Genomic DNA, 13,727 nt, shown 5'->3' with positions numbered 1-13,727 from the left:
CACTGTCCCCATTGTGGCTCACAATCTAAATTCCCTATCAGAATGTCTTTGGAGTGTGGGAGGAAACCGGAGAACCTAGAGAAAACATACAAACACCTTGCAGATGTTGTCCTTGGTGGGATTTGAACCCAGGACCGCAGCACTGCAAAGCAACAGTGTTAACCACTGAGCCACCATCCTAGACACACCAAACATGACTATGATCCATCCATAATGCAAGTGGATATTATATTTATGTGTTTTCCCAAAGCTGAAAATTGTGGTGCTTGAGACTACAGAAGTGATTAATATGTCCCTTTAACCCCTTCCTGACATCCGACGTACTATCCCGTCCACGGTACCCGGGCCCGTATGACCGTGGACGGGATAGTACGTCTACCGCGATCAGCGGCGCCCACGTGGTGAGCGCCGCTGATCGCGGCCGGGTGTCAGCTGATTATCACAGCTGACACCCGGCACTATGTGTCAGGGGCGGTCACGGACCGCCCCCGACACGTTAACCCCTTGCACACCGCGATCAAACATGATCGCAGTGTACCGGGAGTTAAAGGGAAGCATCGGCAGGGAGGGGGCTCCCTCCGTGCTTCCCTGAGCCCCCCACAGCAGCGCAATGTGCAGCGCTGCTGCGGGGGGCTCCTATCCCCCAGGCCCCTGAATCCAAGATGGCGACGGGGGCCTTCGGGGACCTGAGGAAGCTGGCTTCCTCAGTGCCTGCAAAGCGCAGGCAAGAGGAAGTCTTCTTCAATGCCTGTGACAGATTGCTGATCTGTCACAGTGATCTGTGATGTGACAGATCAGCGATCTGTCACAGGACAGTGATGTCCCACCTGGGACTATGTAATAAAGTAAAAAAAAAATTAAAAAAAAATGTAAAAATAAATTTAAAAAAATCGCCAAATAAATTAGGAAAAAAAAAAAAATATTCCCTCAATAAATCCATTTTTTGGAAATAATAAAAAAAACAAACAATAAAAGTACACATATTAGGTATCGCCGCGTCCGTAATGACCCGCCCTATAAAACTGTCCCATTAGTTAACCCTTTTAGCGAACCCCTTAAAAAATAAAAATAAAAAACGAAGCAAAAAATAATGATTTATTATCATACCGCCAAACAAAAAGTGTAATAACGCACGATCAAAAAGACACATATAAATATCCATGGTACCGCTGAAAACGTCATCTTGTCCCGCAAAAAACGAGCCACCACACAGCATCATCAGCGAAAAAATAAAAAAGTTATAGCTCACAGAATAAAGCGATGCAAAAATAATTATTTTTTATATAAAATAGTTTTCATTGCATAAAACCGACAAAAACATAAAAAAACGACCTAAATGAGGTATCGCTGTAACCGTACTGACCCGAAGAATAAAACCGCTTTATCAATTTTACCGCACGCGGAACGGTGTAAACGCACCCCCCCAAAAGAAATTCATGAAACGCTGGTTTTTGTTCATTCTGCGTCCCAAAAATAGGAATAAAAAGCGATCAAAAAATGTCACGTGCCCGAAAATGGTACCAATAAAAACGTCAACTCATCCCGCAAAAAATAAGACCTCACATGACTCAGTGGGTCAAAATACGGAAAAATTATAGCTCTCAAAATGTGGTGATGCAAAAACTATTTTACAATAAAAAGCGTCTTTTAGCGTGTGACAGCCGCCAAACATAAAAACCGCCATAAATAGTAAATCAAACCCCCCGTTATCACCCCCTTAGTTAGGGAAAAATAATAAAACTAAAAAAAAAGTATTTATCTCCATTTTCCCGTTAAGGTAAGGCTGTGTGCACACGCTGCGGATTAGGTGCGGATTCATCCGCGCGGATTTTGTAAAATCCGCATGTGAAACCGCAGGTCAAAAGACCTGCGGTTTTACCTGCGGATTGCTCTGCGGTTTTGTCCTGCGGTTTTTCATCTCCTCAATAGAGGAGATGGCAAACCGCAGGAGAATCCGCAGAAAGAATTGACATGTCAATTCTTTCTGCGGATTGAAAACCGCAGATAATCCGCGTGGAAAATTCCGCACCGTCTGCACTGCGGTTTTTGATTCCCATAGGGAATCATGGTACTGTACACCTGCCAAAACCGCTGCGGAACCGCAGCAAAATCCGCAGCGTGTGCACACAGCCTTAGGGTTAGGGCTAGGGTTAGGGCTAGGGTTAGGGCTAGGGTTAGGGCTAGGGTTAGTTGTGTGTTGGGGTTCGTGTTGGAGTTATAATTGGGGGTTTCCACTGTTTGGGCACATCAGGTGCTCTCCAAATGCAACATGGCGTCTGATCTCAATTCCAGCCAATTCTGAGTTGAAAAAGTCAAATGGTGCTCCTTCCCTTCCAAGCTCTGCCATGCGCCCAAACAGTGTTTTACCCCCACATGTAGGGTATCAGCCTACTCAGGACAAATTGCAAAACAATTTTTGGGGTCCAATTTCTCCTGTTACCCTTAGGAAAATAAAAAATTGGGGGCAAAAATATCATTTTTGTGGAAAAAAATGATTTTTTTATTTTCACGTCCGAGTGTTATAAACTTCTGTGAAGCACTTGGGGGTTCAAAGTGCTCACCACACATCTAGATAAGTTCCGTGGGGGATCTAGTGTCCAAAATGGGGTCACTTGTGGGGAGTTTCAATAGTTTAGGTACATCAGGGGCTCTCCAAACGCACATGACACCCGCAGACCATTCCATCAAAGTCTGCATTCCAAAACGTCACTGCTTCCCTTCCGAGCCCCGACGTGTGTCCATACAGTAGTTTTCTCCCACATATGGGGTGTCAGCGTACTCAGGCCAAATTGGACAACAACTTTTGGGGGTCCAATTTCTCCTGTTACCCTTGGGAAAATAAAAAAATTGGGGACTAATTGATCATGTTTGTGGAAAAAATACGATTTTTTTATTTTCATGCCCTGGCATTATAAACTTCTGTGAAGCCCTTGGGGGTTCAAAGTGCTCACCTCACATCTAGATAAGTTCCTTAGGGGGTCTAGTTTTCAAAATGGGGTCATTTGTGGGGGGTTTCCACTGTTTAGGTACATTAGGGGCTCTCCAAAGGCAACATGACACCCGCAGACCATTCCATCAAAGTCTGCATTCCAAAACGTCACTACTTCCCTTCCGAGCCCCGACGTGTGCCCATACAGTAGTTTTCTCCCACATATGGGGTATCAGCATACTCAGGACAAATTGGACAACAACTTTTGGGGTCCAATTTCTCCTGGTACCCTTGGGAAAATAAAAAAATGGTGACTAAAAGATCATGTTTGTGGAAAAAATACGAATTTTTTATTTTCACGCCCGGGCGTTATAAACTTCTGTGAAGCACTGGGGGGTTCAAAGTGCTCACCACACATCTAGATAAGTTCCTTGGGGGGTCTAGTTTACAAAATGGTGTCATTTGTGGGGGGTTTCCACTGTTTAGGTACATTAGGGGCTCTCCAAAGGCAACATGACACCCGCAGACCATTCCATCAAAGTCTGCATTCCAAAACGTCACTACTTCCCTTCCGAGCCCCGACGTGTGCCCATACAGTAGTTTTCTCCCACATATGGGGTATCAGCATACTCAGGACAAATTGGACAACAACTTTTGGGGTCCAATTTCTCCTGGTACCCTTGGGAAAATAAAAAAATGGTGACTAAAAGATCATGTTTGTGGAAAAAATACGAATTTTTTATTTTCACGCCCGGGCGTTATAAACTTCTGTGAAGCACTGGGGGGTTCAAAGTGCTCACCACACATCTAGATAAGTTCCTTGGGGGGTCTAGTTTACAAAATGGTGTCATTTGTGTGGGGGTTTCCACTGTTTAGGTACATTAGGGGCTCTCCAAAGGCAACATGACACCCGCAGACCATTCCATCAAAGTCTGCATTCCAAAACGTCACTACTTCCCTTCCGAGCCCCGACGTGTGCCCATACAGTAGTTTTCTCCCACATATGGGGTATCAGCATACTCAGGACAAATTGGACAACAACTTTTGGGGTCCAATTTCTCCTGGTACCCTTGGGAAAATAAAAAAATGGTGACTAAAAGATCATGTTTGTGGAAAAAATACGAATTATTTATTTTCACGCCTGGGCATTATAAACTTCTGTGAAGCACTGGGGGGGTCAAAGTGCTCACCATACATCTAGATAAGTTCCTTAGGGGGTCTAGTTTCCAAAATGGTGTCATTTGTGGGGGATTTCCACTGTTTTGGTACATCAGGGGTTTTCCAAACGCGACATGGTGTCCGATCTCAATTCCAGCCAAAAACGTCAAATGGCGCTGCTTCCCTTCCGAGCTCTGCCATGCGCCCAAATAGTGGTTTACCCCCACATGTGGGGTATCAGCGTACTCAGGACAAATTGCACAATAACTTTTAGGGTCCTGTTACCCTTGGAAAAATAAGAATTGAGGGTGAAAAGCTCATTTTTGTGGAAAAAATATGATTTTTTAATTGTATGGCTTTATGTTATAAACTTCTGTGAAGCCCATGGGGGTTCAAAGTTCTCACCACACATCTAGATAAGTTCCTTAGGGGGTCTAGTTTCCAAAATGGTGTCATTTGTGGGGTGTTTCCACTGTTTTGGTACATCAGGGGTTTTCCAAACGCGACATGGTGTCCGATCTCAATTCCAGCCAAAAACGTCAAATGGCACTGCTTCCCTTCCGAGCTCTGCCATGCACCCAAATAGTGGTTTACCCCCACATGTGGGGTATCAGCGTACTCAGGACAAATTGCACAATAACTTTTAGGGTCCTGTTACCCTTGGGAAAATAAAAATTGGGGTGAAAAGATCATTTTTGTGGAAAAAATATGATTTTTTAATTGTACCGCTGTACGTTATAAACTTCTGTAAAGCCCTTGTGGGTTCAAAGTTCTCACCACATATCTAGATAAGTTCCTTGGGGGGTCTAGTTTCCAAAATGGGGTCACTTGTAGGGGGTTTCCACTGTTTAGGTACATCAGGGACTCTCCAAACGTGACATGGCGTCCGATCTGAATTCCATCCAATTTTGCATTGAAAAAGTCAAACGGCGCTCCTTCCATTCTGAGCTCTGCCATGCGCCGAAACAGTCGTTCCCCCCCACAAATCAGGTAGCAGCGTACTCAGGACAAATTGCACAATAACTTTTGCAGTCCAATTTCTCCTGTTACCCTTGGTAAAATAAAAAAAATTGAACCTGAAGTATTTTTTTTGTGAAAAAAAGTTAGATGTTCATTTCTTTTTAAATATTCGAAAAAATTCCTGTGACGCACCTAATGGGTTAATAAACTTCTTGAATGTGGTTTTGAGCACCTTAAGGGGTTCAGTTTTTAGAATGGTGTCACTTTTGGGTATTTTCTATCATATAGACCCCTCAAAGTGGCTTCAAATGTGATGTGGTCCTAAAAATAAAATGGTGTTGTAAAAATGAGAAATCGCTGGTCAACTTTTAACCCTTATAACTTCCTAACTAAAAAAAATTTTGGTTCCAAAATTGTGCTGATGTAAAGTAAACATGTGGGAAATGTTACTTATCAAGTTTTTTGTGTGCCATATCTCTGTGATTTAAGGGCATAAAAATTCAAATTTGGAAAATTGCGAAATTTTCGAAATTTCCGTTTTTTTCACAAATAACCGCAAGTTATATGAATGAAATTTTACCACTAACATGAAGTACAATATGTCACGAGAAAACAATGTCATAATCACCGGGATCAATGGAAGCGTTCCAGAGTTATGACCTCATAAAGGTACAGTGGTCAGAATTGTAAAAATTGGCCCGGTCATGAACGTGCAAACCACCCTTGGGGGTGAAGGGGTTAATATAGATATATCAGTGGATTTTGTTGACCTAAGATTATTTTATATATGGCATAGAAATATTCCATTGATCGAATGTGATGTCCCTGGTATTTTCTGGAGACGTCCAGTCTACTTAGTAGCAATTCTGCCCTGCATATATTAGCACCTCTTTTCTAGCCAGAGAACACACAGACAGCATTTATTATCCCTGTAGATTCACAGCAAACTCCTGGCTAATTTAATCCTCTACTGACAGAGGAGATGCTGCCAGGAGTCCAGTGACATCTGATTTTAATTTATCTAATTATAAAAAGTTTTACTGCAACTTGTATATAGACAACATAGATATTTGAAAGTAACATAAGACATGGTATAAAGTTTTGACAACATACTTAAGGCCCCGTTACATTTAGCGATGCAACAGCGATCCCGACCACAATATGACCTGGTCAGGATCGCTGGTGCATCGCTAAAGGGTCGCTAGTAAGCTGTCAAACAGGCAGATCTCACTAGCGATGCAGCAGCGGTTGTACTTACCTGTCAGACGTGGCGAGGGTGACCGTCTTCCGCCTGCTTCCATGGCTTGCTCATCGGCGCCAGCAGGAAGCCGACGACGAGAAATGGACCAGGCTGATCTCGCACGATCAGCGATAACCAGCGGGGGAGCCGATCAGAGGTGAGTATCACATGTAGCGATATCGCTAGTGGAGTGTTCGGAGGTGCGACGCTGCGTGCTCGGTGGTTCCGCCAACATTTTGTTAAAGCCTCAGTACTTCCATGGTTTACATTGCGGTGAACTCTGGGAAAATGGCATATGTGCAGATGGATATCTCGGCACCAAGATTTCAGGAGACAAGATCTCAGCGCCAAAATCTCCATCTGCGCATGCGCCGCCTCCGGCGGAGGCAGAAACAAAAGGGTTAATATTACTGTAAGTAAAAATCGGCTTAACATGATTGATCCTTTTTTTGCCTTACAGGGAAAGCTGGTATACGCCAATCAAGGTAAACTGAGTGACTTTGAAGCTCTTAGTAAAACTGTAAATCTGGCTGGGACCATTGCCATTGTGCGCTACGGAGGAGCTGGCAGGTCAACTAAGGTGCCATTTTTTTAATCTCTATCAGGAAATTCCTCATACAGAAACAATGTTATTTGCCAAAATATATTTGTAGAGAGATGTTCTAATGACCCCCAGGGCTGCTGAGAATCTCAGTTTGTTCAGTTTCTGGTGGAATTTGCTCTAGGCTGCATAAGCTGATGGGTTTTGCAACAGTCTATGTCTATAGTCCATTCACAGGCTGGTTTACACATACATTGGTGACAGCCTGCATTCTGCTGAAAGATCACTTGGATAAGCATTTCCATTAATATATACCAGCCCTGGCAAAACTTATGGAATCACCGGCCTTGGAGGATGTTCATTTAGTTTAATTTTGTAGAAAAAAGCAGATCACAGACAAGGCGCAAAACTAAAGTCATTTCAAATGGCAATTTTCTGGCTTTAAGAAACACTAAAAGAAATCAAGAACAAAAAATGTGGTAGTCAGTAATGATTACTTTTTTAAATCAAGCATATGGGAAAAATTATGGAATCACTCAATTCTGAGGGAAAAAATTATGGAATCACCCTGTAAATTTTCATTCCCAAAATGTGATCGTAGTTTGGATGACGCATCGGAGGGCTCAAGTCAACAACCTGCTCCCCAATGCCGACGGCAAAAGACTCCCAAGAGGAAGGAAACTTTGCCCACATCCCCAGACCTTATGTGTTTGGCCAAGCATATAATGGCAAGCTCGGCCATGGACACCTTTGCCCAATTCATGGCTGATCGCCTGGGAAAGCTGGATGCTAACCAGCGTAAACATGCTGAACGGGTGATATTTGAAACATTGAGTGAAGCTGATTCCGGTCGATTGGATGAAACCTCAACCGTAAAAAGATCGATCACCCGTGAGCCTTCTTGGCCAGAAGTTCAAGAGCCACTTCGGAGCACACCAGTGCGGAGGATTGGGCCACAGCTAACTCATCTGCAAACCCCACCCAACCACCATTTTCCTCAATACTCGCAGTCTTTTATCTCCCAACTTGCTTCTCCGCCAAGACGGTTTTTTTCAAATTCTGAAAATCAGTGTCAAGAATTGTAACTTTTTAAATTTTTGTTCAATAATCTGTGTAAAAATTATTTAATTGTTTAAAAATTTTTTATATAATCTAAGCAATGTTATTCTTTATTGGTTGTTGTGTTTTAATAAACTTTTCCTGTGTTTCTACTTTATTGGAATTAATTCTTCTTTTTACTTTGACGTTGATTAACAAAAATGTGTCGCAATAGGAATGAAAAGCGTTATCATGCATTACAGCGAGTGTTTTTTTTTTATACAAAAAACGCAAACAAGTGTTGATGTTTGTAATTTTTTTTTTTTATCGCCGTCTTTTCGGCAACTGTAATGAAACAAGAACTTACATAAAAACAACAACAAAAAAATTATCGTCTTGCGCCACGTGCTTGGGCCGCCGCCGCCCTTAACAGCAGCTGTTTGTGGTCCTCCACTGCTTTTGTCACTCTCCTCAGTGACTGCAGGAGCTCTTCAGGTGTTGGGGTTCCTATGGTATGAAATTTTCTAACTTTACAATACAAAACATGATACAAATTATCGGTTAATTTATTTTTTTAATAAACTCTTATGGTTTCTCCCTGCCTCCGATTCTTCAGAGGATGAGGGGCTAATGTTCCAACCGGATCCTCGTGCATCCTCTCCTCCGTTTTCCGGTGTGTCTGGCAGTGGCTCTGGCTCTTCATCTTCTGTTCCCACTTGGTTCGCGATATCTGGATGCAAAAAAGAAAAAAAAAAAATTCAGGGACTATATAGGGGTTTTTGTGTCTGTGCTGGTAGTGTGCGGGTGTGTGCGAGTTCTGGGAGGGAGTTTTCAGCGACTATATTAGGGTCCGTGTGTCTGTGCTGGTAGTGTGCGGGTGTGTGCGAGTTCTGGGAGGGAGTTTTCAGCGACTATATTGGGGTCCGTGTGTCTGTGCTTGTAGTGTGCGGGTGTGTGCGAGTTCTGGGAGGGAGTTTTCAGCGACTATATTGGGGTCCGTGTGTCTGTGCTGGTAGTGTGCGGGTGTGTGCGAGTTCTGGGAGGGAGTTTTCAGCGACTATATTGGGGTTCGTGTGTCTGTGCTATGAGTGTGCAGGTGTGTGCGAGTTCTGGGAGGGAGTTTTCAGCGACTATATTGGGGTCCGTGTGTCTGTGCTGGTAGTGTGCGGGTGTGTGCGAGTTCTGGGAGGGAGTTTTCAGCGACTATATTGGGGTCTGTGTGTCTGTGCTGGTAGTGTGCGGGTGTGTGCGAGTTCTGGGAGGGAGTTTTCAGCGACTATATTGGGGTCCGTGTGTCTGTGCTATTAGTGTGCGGGTGTGTGCGAGTTCTGGGAGGGAGTTTTCAGCGACTATATTGGGGTCCGTGTGTCTGTGCTGGTAGTGTGCGGGTGTGTGCGATTTCTGGGAGGGAGTTTTCAGCGACTATATTGGGGTCCGTGTGTCTGTGCTATTAGTGTGCGGGTGTGTGCGAGTTCTGGGAGGGAGTTTTCAGCGACTATATTGGGGTCCGTGTGTCTGTGCTGGTAGTGTGCGGGTGTGTGCGAGTTCTGGGAGGGAGTTTTCAGCGACTATATTGGGGTCCGTGTGTCTGTGCTATTAGTGTGCGGGTGTGTGCGAGTTCTGGGAGGGAGTTTTCAGCGACTATATTGGGGTCCGTGTGTCTGTGCTGGTAGTGTGCGGGGTGTGTGCGAGTTCTGGGAGGGAGTTTTCAGCGACTATATTGGGGTCCGTGTGTCTGTGCTGGTAGTGTGCGGGGTGTGTGCGAGTTCTGGGAGGGAGTTTTCAGCGACTATATTGGGGTCCGTGTGTCTGTGCTGGTAGTGTGCGGGGTGTGTGCGAGTTCTGGGAGGGAGTTTTCAGCGACTATATTGGGGTCCGTGTGTCTGTGCTGGTAGTGTGCGGGGTGTGTGCGAGTTCTGGGAGGGAGTTTTCAGCGACTATATTGGGGTCCGTGTGTCTGTGCTATTAGTGTGCGGGTGTGTGCGAGTTCTGGGAGGGAGTTTTCAGCGACTATATTGGGGTCCGTGTGTCTGTGCTGGTAGTGTGCAGGTGTCTGTACAATGTGCACTTACCACGCTGGGAGACCATCTGGGTACGGACACGGGCAATACGATTGCTTGAGCGGTAGCGCAGATCAGCAAGCTTTTTCCTGATCTGTGTGGTCGACCGATCCACTCCAAATTGTCTGGCCAAGCCCCGCCTAATGCAACGGAGTACTGCCTGCTTATGGAGTACAGGGTGTGGATGCAGCTGCGTGCATGCATAATCCTGCTCATCCACCTCCCTGATTAGAAACCGCACCTCTGCATCACCCCAGTGACTTGAGCGCCGCCTGGTCGCCATGTCAAAAAGTATAGGCCGCAGTTAGGTCATAACACACGCCCACGACGCTACAGCTCCACCCTGATTTATTGTTGCCATGCGGCGGTTTATAGGACGCTATAGCGACCTTAAAGTTTTTCACCGCGCCATAAAACCCCAAAACGGGACTCTTTTGCGTTCCAAAAGCAAACCACTTTTCACAGTTGCATGTACCTTAATCTGCTTTAAGAAGAAATATACACAGCAAACTAATATTGGTGAATACAAATTTATTTTGTTACGACAGAATGTATAAAAGAGTTTATTTAAAAACATGGTACAACAAACAATTTAAAACAATTCACTGCTGATGCTGCCAAGGAACAGTGCCAGGACCATTGAAATAATGGCAATACTCTTAACGGCAGGCCTTGGCATCCTGGGTGTATCTGCCTGGTCCAAGAGGTCTAAGGTCCGCTATTGCGGGTGCGTTCGAACGCCATTCACCCAGCTGAACTTCGCCATTTGTTGCGTCCACAGAGTCCATGAACCCTGGCGGGCAGTACGAACTGGAATCTCGCCGACGGAGAAAGTTGTGTAGCACACAGCAGGCCATCACCACAGAGTCAATTGAGTCAAGTTTCATGTTCATTGGCGTGTGCAATACACGGAACCGTTTGGCCATGATCCCAAAGGCATTTTCAACCACTCGGCGTGCCCTTGACAAGCGGTAATTGAAAATACGTCTTTCTGGCATTATAGTTTTTAGGGGGAACGGTTTCAGCAAATGTGGATTAAGTGGGAAGGCCTCATCGCCCACAAACACAAAGTTCATGTTTCCTCGAGTGTCCGAGTTTGAAGGCAACTGAAGGTCAGAGCCAAATAAACTTTCTCTGAAATGGGTATGTTCCAAAACCCCCCCATCGGAAACCCTTCCGTTCATCCCCACGTTCACATAAATAAATTCATACTTTGCGTTAACAAGGGCCATCAAGATGATACTAAAGTAGCCCTTGTAATTGTAGAAGTATGACCCGCTGTTTGGTGGTTGGGTGATGCGGACATGTTTCCCGTCCAAGGCACCACCACAATTTGGAAACTGCCAGAGTTCCTCGAAATCGGAGGCTATCTGTTTCCAATCCTCGGACGTTTTAGGAAATTCCATGAAGCTGCGTAGACACTCGAAAATCGCTCTGCATGTCTCCGGAATAAGAACACTGAGGAGGGGCCTTGAAATAGCGGCAGAGAAATGCAGGTCCTGAAATGAGCGCCCGGTGGCCAGGAATCTCAGCGTGACTGCCAATCTTTCATCTACGGGGATGGCAGAACGCATTCTTGTATCCCTCCTTTGAATAAGTGGAGAAATTAGCTCCGATAAATAGATAAACGTTTCCTCCGACATCCGCAGGAAGTTCCGGAAATCGTGTGGATTTTTGTCCTGCAGCTGTCTGACGAGCTGCATGTGTGTGAATTCGGACCTCCTCTGCAGCCACTCTCTGGTCCACATTCGACGTTTTCTTTTGGAATGCCTCTCCAGGGTCTGGGCCTCATCACGACGGCGAGCTTCCTCAGCCAGCAAGGCAGCCACCACTATCGAACACTGCGCCTTGTTCATGATGGAGCGAACTGCAAAAAATAAAGTTGAAATATGTTTACTATTTACACAGTAAAGAAGTTACAACAAGCTACGTGTAACCTTGCATAACACCCTATTACCCAGGTGTGGCTTTAACAACAAATGCAATTCTATTCCATTCATTACCGGGCATGGCAATATACGTGCTTTTACACTGATTGCTGATCATTCCATTGCATATGGGCGAGCCAGATATGAACCCACCAACTAAAACGGCTTTTATACGATAGGCGATTAAACAAAGCCCACCCTCAAGTACAGCAAAATATACCCCAAAGATACATACCGTCAACACTGAGTGGGCGTCTGGTATCTATCTGGAATCACAGCCCGTGAACGCTATTTGGACAGCCGGTGAACGCTATTAGGCCAGGCGCTGAACGCAAATAGAACACTTCTGCTAACCAAAAAAAAACGTGAACAATGAAATGAAGCGCTAGTACGTCACCTTCTTTTAAATGCACGGCCAATCAGGACACGGTAGTGTCCACCATTCACAGCTGAGGGGGCGGTGAGAAAGGGAGCGCATTCCATTGCATATGGGCGAGCCAGATATGAACCCACCAACTAAAATGGCTTTCATACGATAGGCGATTAAACAATAGCCCACCCTCAAGTACAGCAAAATATACCCCAAAGATGCATACCGTCAACACTGAGTGGGCGTCTGGTATCTATCTGGAATCACAGCCCGTGAACGCTATTTGGACAGCCGGTGAACGCTATTAGGCCAGGCGCTGAACGCAAATAGAACACTTCTGCTAATCCGAAAAAAAACCGTGAACAATGAAATGAAGCACTAGTACATCACCTTCTTTTAAATGCAAGGCCAATCAGGACGCGGTAGCGTCCACCATTCACAGCTGAGGGGGCGGTGAGAAAGGGAGCGCAATCCACGCCTGTGTAAATATAGCGTCACACAGTACATCCCTCGTCGAGATGTGAATCGTCAATGGAACATGTAATGTGACAGAGTCCCAACGACCACCAACATCGTTACAAAGGTCGCTATGACACGCTAGATCATTGCTCCGTCGTTGGGTAGATTGGACTGTCTGACATCTCAATAGCGACCACATAGCGATGCGGCAACGATCCCTATCGTGTCGTATCGCTGTCGGGATCATTATAGCGTCGCTAGGTGTGACGGTACCTTAACACCTGCATCAAATTAGATCTGCTCGTTAGTCTGCATCTAAAAAGGAGTGATCACACCTTGGAGAGCTGTTGCACCAAGTGGACTGACATGAATCATGGCTCCAACAGGAGAGATGTCAGTTGAAACAAAGGAGAGGATTATCAAACTCTTAAACAGGGTAAATCATCACGCAATGTTGCAAAAGATGTTGGTTGTTCACAGTCAGCTGTGTCTAAAATCTAGACCAAATACAAACAACATGGGAAGGTTGTTAAAGGCAAACATACTGGTAGACCAAGGAAGACATTTTTTTTCTACAAAATTAAACAACTGAATGAACATCCTCCAAGGCCGGTGTCATGTCTGCCATGTCTGTCATGTACGCCATGTCTGTTTTGTCTCATGACCCTGGGAGCGGTGTGCACGCGCATCTCATGTCTGCTATTCTGCATGTTCCCAAGAGCAGTGTGCACACTCACCTCATGACTGTTGAGCTGCGGGATGCCTGCGTTTCGGCTCTGCCTTCAGTGATCGTCTCGTCATGTCTAGAACCCCTGATCATGTGCCCCTCCTATGTTCCAGCAGAGGTTGGTTCTGCATTCATCTCTGCAGGTCTGGAACTCTGATCATGTGACCTGCCTAGGTTTCAGCACTGGTTCTGCAATCGTCTCTGCATGTCTGGAACTCTGATCATGTGACCTGCTTAGGTTTCAGCACTGGTTCTGCAATCATCCCTGCATGTCTGGAATCCTGATCATGTGACTGCTCTCTGTGATCCTGGAGGAC

General features: G+C 45.3%; 1 protein-coding gene across 1 annotated transcript in view; it reads left to right on the top strand.

Annotated features, from left to right (window-relative positions):
• Nucleotides 1-13,727, top strand: part of NAALADL1 (N-acetylated alpha-linked acidic dipeptidase like 1) — a 104,678-nt gene that overhangs the window by 14,153 nt on the left and 76,798 nt on the right. The window contains exon 4 of the mRNA XM_073554443.1: nucleotides 6,748-6,867. Within this exon, the coding sequence (XP_073410544.1) occupies nucleotides 6,748-6,867 (120 nt within the window). The remainder of the gene's footprint in view (nucleotides 1-6,747; nucleotides 6,868-13,727) is intronic.

The sequence above is a fragment of the Dendrobates tinctorius genome, unplaced genomic scaffold (assembly GCF_039654945.1).
Source record: "Dendrobates tinctorius isolate UK_male_01 unplaced genomic scaffold, ASM3965494v1 ptg000211l, whole genome shotgun sequence".
Taxonomy (NCBI): domain Eukaryota; kingdom Metazoa; phylum Chordata; class Amphibia; order Anura; family Dendrobatidae; genus Dendrobates; species Dendrobates tinctorius.
The sequence above is the reverse complement of the archived record's forward strand: the minus strand, read 5'-3'. Positions and strand labels throughout refer to the sequence as shown.